We start from the raw sequence: 14,892 nt of genomic DNA, 5'->3' as shown, positions 1-14,892 counted from the left end.
ACGAGTGTTTTCATATGTAATTGTTAGATTTATTCACAATATTATATTAAAATTAAATATTAATTTTAAATATCCTAATAAAAATATGATTTTGGCTTACACTAAATTGAAAAAATTATATAACAAAATAATATGAATGTAACTGCAAATTAATTGTTTATCGTCTGTCTGTCTGTCTGTCCGTCTGTCCGTCTGTCCGTCTGTCTGTCTGTCTGTCTGTCTGTCTGTCTGTCTGTCTGTCTGTCTGTCTGTCTGTCTGTCTGTCTGTCTGTCTGTCTGTCTGTCTGTCTGTCTGTCTGTCTGTCTGTCTGTCTGTCTGTCTGTCTGTCTGTCTGTCCGTCCGTCCGTCCGTCCGTCCGTCCGTCCGTCCGTCCGTCCGTCTGTCTGTCTGTCTGTCTGTCCGTCTGTTTGTCTGTCTGTCTGTCTTTCTGTTCGTCTGTTTGTATGTCCGTGGTCCGTCCGTCTGTCTGTCTGTTGGCTGTTTTCTTTGGTCTGCAGTATACATTTCTAAATACTGTTTGATAAATTAAGTTATTGAACTACTTTTGTTTAAGTTATCAAACGTACTCGAATATACTAACCACTATCAACAATCAACCACTTTGATATCACTACTATAGTTATAAGCAATAACATTTTCTTATTCCACGTTGATCAAACTGACTTCAAATATTCAACACCATATCTCAGTGGGGTTTGCTGTACTTAATTAAGATAATTATCAAACATTAAAGCGCTCATCCGACATTTTAGGTTATGTTTTATTATTATCTTTATTAGTAATGTCGGAGTAAAGTCCAGAGGTTTCACGTACATAAAGCACGAGATTTGTGAAAAGGAATACAACGACTTTTTATATTTTTATATTTTATACAAATCATCTGAATAGATCACTGCAACAATATATATATATATATATATATATATATATATATATATATATATATATATATATATATATATATATATATATAAACAAACGAACTTGTTAAAATAATCAAAACCAGATTGTTAATTTTTTAAATATAAATGGAACACATCGTTTACTACCATTACTTCATTAATGGCTTACACAGAAAAAACACTTGCTAAAGCACGTGTGTGATGATAAGTCATAATCATTTAAAAAGGGGACAGCTATATATATGTAACACTAAAAATAATGATCATTAATATTATGTTTATAAATAATTCTGTTGAAATGCAAGTTATCCCACTAGAACGCGGGTTGTGCAGTTCGAACAAAAAACAACAGACTGGAAAATACAGGCAGATCTATCAAGGACGACTTAATCCTTAGTATAGTGTAACACAACGTAATTTATCAATGCAAATATCGTATCGCTTGCCAAAACTTTCACTGCTTGCCACGAACATTCCTGGATTGTACATCAAATCCTGATTCCAATTACAAGTATCAGACTGTTCGTGTGCGTTATATACTGCTGTTGCTTTTGTAATACAGTTAGAGATTGCAAAGAGAATCCGCGTGACCCAACGAAAAGCCACGTGACTGAATCATCAGACGCACTGGCTGCGATCGTAGTGCTGATACTGGGGATTGAACTCTGACTTGCCGAGACACTTGGCCAGCTGCAGGTCACAATCGCAAACCTTCCTGGCACACTTCGCCTCGTCTGAAAACATAACAAACAAAATATTGTGTACATTCGTACAAGTTTCGGAGTTGAAATGTCAGCAAAAAAAATTACATCAAATACTTGGTGATAATATATGACCCAAAGATGTGTAAATTATCATCCCTTAATTCTTGATACGCATGCATTCGCAGTCCTATACCTTCGCACACACACCCGGGGTCGGCACACTGGTGGTTGTATCCCACGAAGAGGCCGCTCCAGAAGCTGCAATGGTGCTCCGTGTGGACTTCCCCGTAGCAGTCGTCGTGGGCCTTGCAACATCTTCATTTGAAAGAGGGGAATGGTTGGATTAAGACATTATAAAACAGGAACGTGTATGTATAATACATGTACATACAAAGCTATCGTCTTACTTGGTGACATGTGAATTTCACAAACCCTATTAAACAATTCATCAAAAATAGCTTCTTGTAGATAACATATACATGTATTGACTTTCGAAATAACGTTTTTACTCAAAGGCACAAATTGTGAGCTTAAAAAAACATGTGTCGATTTATATAAACATCACATTAACCCGCTCGGCCCCACCTGTCCGCATCATCCACGGGCTGACTCCCCATCTGTCCATACCCACAGAAACAGCCGTATGGATTAAAGCTGAGACACGAGCGGCCCGTGTACTGGTTGATCATGTGACACATCTGAAAGGCGTTACGGCGTACGCGGTCAACTCTGCTTGCCTCAAGTGACGTTGAGAAGACGTCTGAAGCGTTAATAGAAACGATTATTAAATGTTGGAAATATCAAATAATGAATTATGTATGATTTGTTGCTATAGGTATGTAGAGTATTTGAAAAATAGTTTGAACCTCTCACACATAGAGAATTATAACAAATAAGTCATACGTTTTAAAAAACGGTTTTTATTTGCAAGACAATGTAATATATTTCATGTTGTTCCAATGCAATGTTTACTACTTAAACAGTGTGTAACGTCTCTGTGCGTAAAAACCACTCGAGTGCTGGTAAGAACATGCATGTGTATGCTATTTTTTTCAATGTTGGGTGCATTTAAAAACAACACAAAATTTGTATTAAACTTTGTCAAATTATCGTGCACATACGTATCTAAAGACTAACTCACCGACGATGCAAACTAATAAACAGATCAAATAAATAGTGCATGAGTATTTAAAATCCATCGTGTCGTTACAAATTCACAAACTATTCGCAGTGTTTTCATCCGATCGAATGCCTGGCTGTCTGGTCTAGGGTTATTGATAACCCTGTCTGCATCTGATTAAGATGTCAAAGTGATAGCGGCGTAAGTAGTTTGGTGAACTAAAAGAGACATAAAGGTCGTGCTACTTTAAATAGCAATGTTATACGAGCGTGTTATCGAGCATTTTATTGACATTTAACTATTTAATGTCTTCATTGTATATGTCTTAACATCTTGAAATGTCACATACCTTTAATGATTATTATATGATCACCATGTGCTACAACGAAATACAAACGTGGTAGTTATTAGTGTGTTCAGTCTAGCTGATGTCTACAGTGTAAAACTAACACGGATTTTACTGTTAAGAACCAACATATTTCGTCGATATTCAAGATACAATTATTAAGATCAGTTAATGCAAACATTAAATGACAGAAATGTACGATTGTGTTCAATGTTAAAGACCCACGTTTCTTTTGTCATATGAATTAAATCTGGCCTGTGAGAAACTTGTCTTGAAACTTGCACAAAGAGTTTCTATTTGGTAGCTTTTTAACTTCTGTATCCGTTTAAATTAATTTTCTCCATTTGCTTCTTTTTAATTAAATTTTTTCGGAACTGTACGTATGCGAAATGCCTCTTTTTTATACATTGAACGCATAGGAACATGCAAATGAAAGTGAAATATAAATCTTATTCTTTTATACTTGAACAAGAGATGTGTCTGTCAGAAACACTATTACCCCTTTTACTGTGCCGATTAATAATTAACTACATTGTAAACATATTTCATTTACAGGTATGTGCGTATAATGTAGGATTTCAATATTAGGCCTAATTGACACGTAGAGGGCTTCGAAATTGAAAGTAGAGATAACTACCAAATAAGATCCTTTACGTTAGGCCTTCTTTCGATTTCAATTACTACATCAATCAAAATTTTATGGATTTTATTATATAGATCCTATCCTTTTTGTTCATTATTTATATTAATAACGTACTAAAATATACATATGATACATGATATGATACATAAATCATATTTGTATACAAAACAGTTAAAAAAAGAATGATAAATACTTATTATCAGCTGGACAACAAGCATACGTAGAATATTTATTTCGTCATATTCTTAATCAAAATCTTCATTTTCATCACAGCGCATTTACGTGGTCAATAAGCTCAAATTTTGTGTAAAAATCAGTGTATATGTGAAATGAAATAACATATTGTGATGTGTTTCAAGTGGGCTGCAGGTATTGTTCGCCCGTTTCATAATGTCATATAAGTAATATAGACGAGATGTTGACGTAAACATTAATCATTTGGGGCGCACAGATTTATCATCACCATGGTCACAATAATTAACACATTATTGTTAAATACTTTAAAATTCATAGTATCACTAATCTTGATAGTATATTAATGAAACTAGAAAATTATGCCCTAACATTTAGTGTGAGACGGTCAACTATAATAGCAACGCGATTAAACATGTAGTTAGTTACTAAGTCTCAATGTATATTTGGTTGGCTTTGTTTAATTGCTGTACAAATAAACAGCATGTATCAAGTGAACTTTGTTTGAAATATCAGTGAATATAAATGCTTTGTCAATCACAAACAGTATATTTTGTATCAGGCATTTACAATTTCTCTTTACGAACAATTTAATATATTAATAAAAGTCAAAATGTTACCAAAACGAGCAAAAATTTTTAATAGTGCATGTTAAATCAGCGTTTGCAAATAATGTTTATAGATATATTTATACTTTATGTAGACACAACGTGTTATACAAACTGGGTTTTGTCGATGCTCACTGACAATCGCAGAACAAGTAGCAAATTATTGCTTCCATGTTATACATAAACAAAATGTGCATTTTTAAATTACGGCTGCTACTTAATACTGTGTTGTATTGCAGACAATGTGCCGATCTCGTGCTTATCAAGGAAAAGGCAACAGAGGTGATTCCTGATAAGTTTCATAAAATATCTACAACTATTGCCGCTTTTCAACAAGACCTCGAAACAACATAAGGTGACGCACATAGTTGGCTGAAAACATTGAAAGATTCATACCTTAAAGCCTTTGGGGGAATAAAAGAGTTCCGTAAAAAAATAAATGATATCCTCGATGAACTGGAGGAAAACACTATACATTCGCTGGATGAAATGCACGACACGCTCAAGAAATCTCTACAGGTAGATCTAGAAAAGTGTTCACAAATTCGTGACGATTTCAAACGATTTAAATATGTAAAGCAAATAAAGGAAAACACATCGAATGAACACTTTTTTGTTGCGTACCAAATCTTGTTTGATAATATTTCTCAAGCGAAAACTATTTTGAAAGAAATGGCTGTTAACGGAAATCCAACAATTTAATTTCATAATAACGATGATATTGAAACACTCTTGCGAGTTATTTTCTTTTGGGAATGATGAACGTGAAGTAAAACTGTCGAAGAAAACAGCCAACGAGCTAATAAAGATTAGCAACAAGGTTCTGTACAATGTTCGTGTACCATCTGATAACAATGAATGTGACATACGAAGAAGTATTTGTGAATTATTTAATGGAGAAATTATTATTTTGGACTTCGCAAATAATCGAGTAAAATTGCTAGATAAGCAGTACAAAGTTGTCTCTTAGTATAATACGCAGATCTTCCTGCCTCTCCATATGATATGTGCACAATCAGTCCTACTGAGGTCGCCATGACCGTTGATGGCGGTGGAGCACCGGACAAAGTTATTTTTTTCAGTGTTCACAATGGACAGGTAATGGCATGTCGAACATTTAGCTTTCAACATTTGTGTCATGGCATTGCACATGCAAAAGGTAACCTGTACATAACATCATATACTGGATTGTACCAATACACAATGGATTGTACTCTTGTGAAAAAGATCTACGAAGATTCGTCAGATGCATGTACTGGTAAGTTTGAATTTTAAAATTCGGATAAATATTGACAATAACACCAGTGCCGGTCACAGCTGAATAAGATAAAATATAAGCATAAGAGTCTTAGTCAGGAGACTTTCGTTTCTTTATATAATTTTATTGTATGCTTTGTTTACACCACTTATCGATACATATAACTAACTCAAACCCAATGATTTAAAGATTAAAACACATTCTGCGCCTAAATATTTAACAAGTATCAAGTACAAAGTTAATGCTTGCTTTCAAAGTTCAACTTATCGTTCATAAATGCATGAATATATTATTCCTATCATGTCTCTACTGTTTGTTCTCTGATGTTAATTCTTATTGAGAATAAATGACTTCTTAAGCTTTTCACATGTTAATTAATATTTTGACATCGCCAACATTTTTAATGATATTGCTCGACGAAACATTGTACTAGCATACGTTGTTTAACTAGCCTCATCGCATAATAAGTGTCTAGATTTCCTGGTTATAAGGTACATGTAAGATCACATGTCTATAGAAAACTCTTTTCGCGAATGCCATCATAATGTATTTCCAGTTTACAAGTGCGCTATCAGTCCCGATGGAACACGTATATATGTAACCGACAATAGTCACGACAGCCTCCTGACATTATCTTTGGATGGCACTGTTCAATCAACACTGGACGATTATGCACATCGAGATCCTATAGGCGTGCACGTGTCTGAAACAGGCCAGTTACTGGTCTGATGTTGTGCCACACACGAAGTATCCCAGGTGGTTGGTGAGGAAGAGATTGTAACGCTGGCTTCACAAGAGGACGGCCTTCACCACACATAGTCTGTATATTACAGCGCACGTACTGGCAAAGTGATTGTTGGACATACCGATGACAACATCCTGGTTATCAGTACCATATGAAAAGCACGTGATGTGTATTCGCGATTTGTAGTATTGCAAAATATTCGAAGATCCTAAGGGAGGCATGCACATATACTTGTGCATTATCTTCAGCATTTTTCAATATATCGTTTGTTTTGTGTTTTCATAAAAACAAATCATGTTCCAATGCCAATAGATTAAAACAGTATTTGATATATGAATCTCCCATCCCAATAATAAACTTGCTTCTTTCAAAAACAATTTATTGACAATGGAACATGATATGTATTTGTACAACACATTTGATTATGTTACTGTTTGTAAAAAAGAGTATTACACATCGGCTTGTCTTTTGGCATGTAGGTTATAATTGTATGTGTTTGTGTTATGTATACAAAGTTTGTAAGAAAAACATCCTTTGTTTATTCTTACTATGAAAACTAACTATCTTCCAAAATACTTTAAAGAAACCAGCAGTAATTCTTTAAAATGGACTTTTTCATGTTTCATATTTATAAGCGTTATTTAAGAAATAGAAAACCTCACTGACGGCCTTATGACAGAATAGTGACCAGCCAGGCAGCCCCCCCAAATAGTATATGGACCGAAGTCAGGGGTGAGGTCCATATACTATTTGGGGCTGCCTGGCTGGTCACTATTCTGCTATTGGGCCTGAAGTGAGGTTTTCTATTTCTTATATTATACCGAACATTTTTGTGCAGATAATTGTCAATAGAAATAAAAATAAATAACATAATATACATTCCTTTAATATTTATCAGTTACTATTAATAATATGTATACAATTATACGACATTTTTGTAAACAAAGGAAACAGTACTCGAAAAGTTTTTGCGTTGTAAAACTTGCGCAAATGTTACAAATAACTAACATTTTAGCGGGCACTATTAGATGCGCGCGCATCTAGTCAGCGGGCGCTATACTGTATAGCGCCCGCTGACTAGATGCGCGCGCATCTTTACCGGGCACCATAAAAAAACGGACCTGTGTAGTTTATATATGCAAAGAAGAAACAAATTTATGTGAGGTATAATATTGATACTTATATATAATACCCCCTTTTACACTGATAAGTAAAATTACGGTTTGTATGCAAGATGAAATTCTGGTCTAGATATGCGCTTACAATTAAATAAATCTAAATATAATACAGATATACAGTTTACACTTCCAACATATCTTTGAGATCATAATGCGAGGTCAGCGACCACGATTCATAAAACTGCCCTGCAATTGAGCAAAATACCTCTTTAAATCCTTTAAGAAAAAAATATGTTCTTCATTCAATAGCTTTGTTGTTTTTTTGTCCTAGCTTGATGAAACTTTGGATATATACATGTTGCACGCTTGCATGTGGAAGTGATTGACCAGATCAACTGGGACCAGAATAGTTACACTAACTGTTTCTAAAAATAGTGTTTCTGCTCAATATATATGGCGTTCGGATAAAAATATATTGTGCAGAACGTAATGAACTCGTTATAACTTTGCTTGAAATTGAAAAGTTTATAATTTTGGAATGGAAGGAAATTATAGTGTGATAGGTTAAATTATTAATACATAGTTTCATGGAATGGTGATGATTCGTGTTGTACATGAAATTTATAAATTTTCTGCTATAAGATAAATAAACTTCTTTAACTTCTACTTGTGGTAACTTTATCAGGTAGTTCATAGAAGATTTACACTTTATCACAACTAAGAATATCTGAGTGCCAAATCAAGGGACTGCGCTTGTTTTATTCTTATTCCCACGTTGAAGAAGGCGGCATATAGCAGTCGCACTGTTTGTCAATCTGTAGGTCTGTCGGTCTATCCTGAGAGAAACGCCCAGACTCAGCCATAACTTTGACGTATAATAATGGATTTTGATACACATTGGCACAAATGTCAACCATCATAAGACGACGCGTCGCGAGTAACGTCCGTTTCCCTACCTCAACGGTCAAGGTCACGCTTATAGGTTAAAGGTCAACTTTAGTAATAAAACAACTTGATTTTTTGTCTCTGCTTTAGCTTTTCCATATTGATGGATTTTGAAATAACTTGGCACAAAAGTTAATTGTCATTAGACGATATGTCGTAACACAATTAGAGGTTTAAATTTAAGTTAGGCCACATAACGACTGGTCCGGAATGAAACTTTGTAATTAATTACGTAATGTTAAATAACTTAACAACTAATTTCCAACATGAGGAGGCGGAGAGTCGCGTGTATCATGCGTCTCCCTTTCGCAAAGGTCAAAGTCAAACAAAAGGGTCAAATTAAGCCTTAAAATAACATGTTGTTATGGAATTTTGAGACAAAAGCATGAGATGGGCATCCGTGCCCTATGGACACATATCTTACTTTAAATTAAATGTATTACATTTTGTAAATGAAAGTTGTAAGAAGGGCTTTTTTTAATTAGGGTCATAGAAGGAATGAAAAGCAACATCAAACCGTTGTTAGCACACTATTTGTTTGAGTTTTTCGGTGATTTTGACACGATATGTAGATACTATTTGTTATGAGAGAGATAATCTTTTCAGTCATCATTTATCCCAAATACATTGTAGTCCATCCACTAACATATGCAAATGTAGCCAGCTGCCTGCATGATTCATTACTCAACATTCAAAGTGCGTCATTTATTTACTCAATTTTGTGGTTGACAAACAAATGTTATAAAAGTAGAAGTAAACCAAGCGTGCCTCAAGCAAATTGTGGCGTAGCATGCGAGAACACAGGGTCAAACATGTACTTTAGACGCTTTACTAAGTATCTAAGCGAATGTTTACGTTTATTGTTATTACAAAGTTACAAAGTTTAAAAAGTATGCATAGACAGGCTTTTTAATAAGTCTTTATCCTCAGTAAAGGAATGTTTGTGCTTTCAGGGATGTGAATGTTCACTCCTTTCAGCTAATAGTCTTCGTACCATTGCAAACATGGCTCAACAAATAGCTTTAAAACTTAAAAAGATCTATTTAAGATTGAAGAATTTTGGTGAACCCGCTTAATTAAGCAAATGTATTATTGTCCTTTGTGGCGTTTCCAAAATCGCAGACATTGCATTATCTGAACACTGAAACAAACCGGTCCCATTTGAACTTGAAGCCATCGTTCTGGGAAAACTGGGCTTAATGCATGTGCGTAAAGTGTCGTCCAAGATTAGCCTGCACAGTCCACAAAGGCTAATAAGGGACGACACTGTCCGCTTTTATGAAATGTTTCGTTCATATGAAGTCTCTTCTAAACGAAATCTACAATGCATTGGTTGCGACCTTGTTTTTATGCTATCTAAATTCATTTGAGGAAAACACTTAAAAAACAGAATCATTCGATTAATCGTCGTAATAATCGTTAATAAACAATAACTGTTCAGCGCTTCTTGATGGTTACTTAAATGTGACTAGTTAATCTCACAGACCGATGGGAAGGTCCAGATTTATAAGAACAAGAATAAATAAATTTAAGCACTAATAAATACTTATATTTTCACTTTGAAACTTGAAATTAAGCCCAACTTCTCTGTTTATTTTTATGTGTGCGCCTTAACATTCAAATTTAACTAAATTTATTATCTTAAAAAATTAAAAATGGTGTCAAATGTTACGAATGTACAATGCATGGATTGTACAATGTATGACGTGCAACACTAAACAGGTTTATATGAATTCGCAAAACAAACACTTAAATGAAACCATTTAATAGTTTAATGTTTTATGAAATAAACAAATCCCCATTATATATTTCAACTGATAAATCGAATCAATAAAACGAACTAATATTTATAACTTAACAAAGGCAAAATAAAGACACAAAATCCCATGATCTGTCACAAACAGCACCAACTGACACAAAGTCAAATATTTACATATAAGCTTCGCCCTGGGAAAACGGGGCTTAATGCTTGTGCGTACAATGTCGCCCGCGATAAACATGGGAGTCCGCACAGACTAATCAGTGACGACACTTTCCACCTAGACTGGATTTTCAATTTGAAGATACTTCATTTAAACGAATTTTTTAAGCTGAAAGTGTCGTCTCTGATTAGCATGTGCAGACTAAACAGGTTATTCTGGGATGACACTTAACGCACATTAATTAAACCCCCTTTTCGAAGAGCACGGCCAAAATGTATTTTCGGACTGTGAACTTATATTACAGGAAGTGGTTGATTTAATACTGATACTCTGTCCTTATACTGATAATAATCACAAAATATCAGACAGGTGTTATCGGGTGGTTTTCACTACAGTTACAAAAATAAAACGATATAAACAGCTTCTTCTATCCTATGCCGGAGTAAGCAATCTTGCTCAGTGACAGCAGCACATGAATTCAAAATAGTTCCATTCCGTGTATATTTGAATGGCCAATTCTGATTATTTTACGAAACAGCTTTTGTAATATTATTGTATTTAATTGTTACTATTCTTGGTGTTCGTTGTTTTGCTAATTTGTGTATGAGGTCTATGTGAAGTGCATGATAATACTTGACCTGTTATGATAGGAACGCTACGTATTACTTTGGGGAACTTCGTTCCGATGCTATTAAAACATCTAATTACGAAGTGAACTTGAACCGTAACGTCGTAATCTCTATGACCGCCACATGTATACGCATTGCTTTGAGTTATAAAAGGAGGAATTAAGCATATCAAAATGACTTTGAGGTATGATCATCTCAACGTGCATTTTAAATGATATTATAACACATTAAATGTTTTGTCATTTTTAAGAAGCACAAATGGCCTTTTATAACATAAACGCGGTTTAAAAACATATATTTTATACTTATGAATCAATTATATTGCAACAACATGATCACTTGAATGCAAATGAAATTACGGAAAGCTGCTTTTATATAAAAAAAATAGCGAAGGAACAAAATATGATGATATGTAATATAAACAATAACACACGACAGAGCTGGGACAAACGTCCATAATCGGCTCTAGCCGCATAATGGCCCTCCGACCGTTATATTGGCAGCGGGCCCGATTATAGACGTCCGGCCCAGGTTTGCCGTGTCTTATCGTTTATATTACGCATATTTCCCCACATCAAGTGTTCAATTACATACAACCAAGCAACGTACGCTCGTACCCCAACCATCAACAATTGTGCACATGTATGTAAGCGATAAAAATGCTGCTTGTACAAAAATGTGACACAGAGGCGCAATCACATGCCGATGTCAGATACACTGCTCGTGGTCGCTATGCCTGTACTGGGGATTGAACTGTGATGTGCAGTAATTTAAAAATAGACACTCAAGAACAATTTTGACAACCTATGTGCAATAATTACATTACCTGATTATTATTTATGAAAAGAGAATGTCATGTACTCATTAACATAATTAAGGCCACGCTAGTTTCTTGTTTTATAAAGAACTGTAAGTCAGTGTCGGCTGGATAAATCGTGACATGGACAACACTTATAAGTTAGTTACGCTTGTAAATTGTTTCGTGTACCGTACATAGGTACATAAGTTCTTATTAGTGCTTTAAACGGTCAACATGAATGCTTTGCCAAATGTTAATGTTTTTTTTTGTACTCTATAACTCGGGTGTATTCGTTTGTGCTTAACATTCAGGATGTAATGATTGAAGTCCTCCAATTAAAACAAGAAACCTCAGCATTGAAGAACCAGCGTGTAGCTATTCAAAGCTCACCTTTAACCAGTAAGTTTTGAAATAGTGTATAATGATCATTAATTTGCAACCTTTTGTTTAAATGTATGTTCTATCGGTCATTTGGACATCGGCGCATTTAATAATCGGCTGCATATTGCTAAATATTTTATTAACAACCTTGTTCCACGGTGTATTTTTACCAAATATTTACCCTCATGGCATGTTTTATTTAAAAAGGTATACATGTTTATGGGTTTGCCCAACATGAAAATGCGGTTCAAAAATGTTTCTGCAGTTTTGATATTCAGATATGACAATATTGCTCTTCACAAGTAATATGCCTTTTACATGTTACTTTAGTAGAAAAATTGTCATATCAAAACCGCAAACTCATCAAGACAGATTACAAATGAAAATATTAAAAAAACATTTACTGATTAAACTGTGCCTTTTATTAACAAATATTGATAGCAGATTAAAAAATACACAACTTATGGCTCAATCATTAAAAAAATGCATTGATCCAGCGCTAAAGGTCTAAGATTCATTTGTTTCACTTTGAACCGCTTTTTCATGTTGATTAATAAAAATAAATCTGATATATTAATTTACATGTATTTTAAATTACTTAATTAATGGGGCTGACAGCAGTTCCCTCAACCTCCCTCCCCCCTCCCAAAAGGGAATTTAGGGATTATGATTTTATGAAAATACCACACCAAAACTTTTGTTTGCTGATTGCACTCACACTTGTGGTTGGTTATACAAATTTTACTGTCGTATTTTAAGGTCGAATGTTTAACATTAATATCATAAGTTAAGGTCAAAGGTCAATTAAAGCATGTTTATCTAAAAAACAATAGCTTTTTGAGTTATATTTTACTTTATGTATTAAGGGATTTAAAAATAAATTGAATACATTTACCCTTATTGTGATTGTATTTGTTTTTTTTTTGTTTACATGTATGAAAATGGTCAAGGCTTTTTGCCGACATTCCAATTAAAAAATGAAATTTGAAACATAAATACAATATCATATATTCTTCACGTATAAACAGGATTGCACAATATTTTGGCATAAACGTTACTCTTATTCAGACAATACGTTGCAAACAAAAGTATATACTGGAAGTTACTTTAAATATCCAGGTAAGACTGCAAGATGAAAGGTTGAACCATGGATGTATTTTGTTTAAAGTTAAGTTACATTTAAATAGTTTTACAATTTTTAAATATTCAAAATTATGTGACAGTTCACAAAATACCATTTCTAAACATTTATTTAAGAATTCAAGAATGTGACTCACATTAAAACTACTCCATTTGTTGAATTTGTACGTGACACTATGGTTTTGATGTTCAGTCATAACTATGTAAAAAATTTCCCTTATATTTATGAACTACCGGTAATTAACAGATGCAGCTTGGAACAAACACGTTGCCTTTATGGTATCTGTAACGAACGACGTTCAGTGTACAGGAGAAGCTCCGGTTATCTTCGACTACGAAAGACTTGATACTCTAATGACTTACGACGTCCGACACGGAGTGTTCCGCGCACCAATGTTTGTTGGATATGATTTCTGTTTTTAATTCACGCGTACGCTCTAAGTATAAGATTTTTTATTATTTAATATTTTTACACAGTCGGACATGTTCTCTATCCATGAATGCTTATTGACATAGAAATACATCTGGTCATGAATAGTATGAACTTTTTCAGGAATGGAACATACGCATTCAGTATGACGCTAACGGCACACGCAGGAAATATGGTATGTGTACATATGGTTCGGAATTCGGTATCAGAACAAATTGGATACGTCTTTATTAACCCAGACCCTGACAGCGGAAAGGAGAGGTTTACATTTATTCTTGTTGACCTAACGGTCGGGGATGACGTCTGGCTAGCTTGTTTACCCGGAGCAACAAACGACATAGCTGGCGGTCATTCGGGGCTTCATTCGTTTTTCGCTGGATTCCTTGATAATTAAATGATCGATCGTCTTTTGGAATGCCTTGATACTTCTGCGAAATTATCATTAGCATCTTTAAAGCTCATCTGATCACAAACTACTTAAGTTGAGCTAATATGAACATTCCGTATCCGTCGTAATGTGTCTAGCGTCGTTGATATATAGCGTGTTACCACTCAAAAGGACACTGTTTGCGGCAAATCCTTATTACACGTGGGCAGAATGTTTATCGTTACAAAATCTAGACCAAGTTAGAAATTAAAATAAGTGTTATAAAACTGGGTGGCCATATCAAATCTAAGAAAAATTATATACACTCTACTAGTTTCACTTGGTAATGAATCTATCTTAAATCTTTACCTTTATTGTCAATATTGAACTCAGGCTTGAATTTGGATCTAGCTGGACCGCTTGATCTGCTAAACACTCTGAGGTGAAGTTCAAGGGCAACGAATGAAACTGTAGTTTCTATATTTTATCATTGCTGATATTTGTTATAAGGCCTTGTGTTGTACATTTGTGCATTTGAATGTTTATGACGGTAACTCTACGTACTATTTTTTTGACCATCGCCTAAATTTCATTAAAAAGGCCGTAATTTAGACCTTGCATCGTGAACTTTATGAATAAAAC

The 14,892-nt window shown here is 34.4% G+C and overlaps 1 protein-coding gene across 1 annotated transcript in view; it reads right to left on the bottom strand.

The window, feature by feature from the left end:
- Positions 1-1,185: 1,185 nt before the first annotated feature.
- LOC127850572 (acidic phospholipase A2-like) overlaps positions 1,186-14,892 on the bottom strand; it is a 69,687-nt gene continuing 55,980 nt past the window's right edge. Inside the window, exon 4 of the mRNA XM_052383704.1 lies at positions 1,186-1,637. Within this exon, the coding sequence (XP_052239664.1) occupies positions 1,522-1,637 (116 nt within the window). The 3' untranslated portion in view covers positions 1,186-1,521. The remainder of the gene's footprint in view (positions 1,638-14,892) is intronic.

This window comes from Dreissena polymorpha, chromosome 11 (assembly GCF_020536995.1).
Source record: "Dreissena polymorpha isolate Duluth1 chromosome 11, UMN_Dpol_1.0, whole genome shotgun sequence".
NCBI classification, from domain to species: domain Eukaryota; kingdom Metazoa; phylum Mollusca; class Bivalvia; order Myida; family Dreissenidae; genus Dreissena; species Dreissena polymorpha.
The sequence above is the reverse complement of the archived record's forward strand: the minus strand, read 5'-3'. Positions and strand labels throughout refer to the sequence as shown.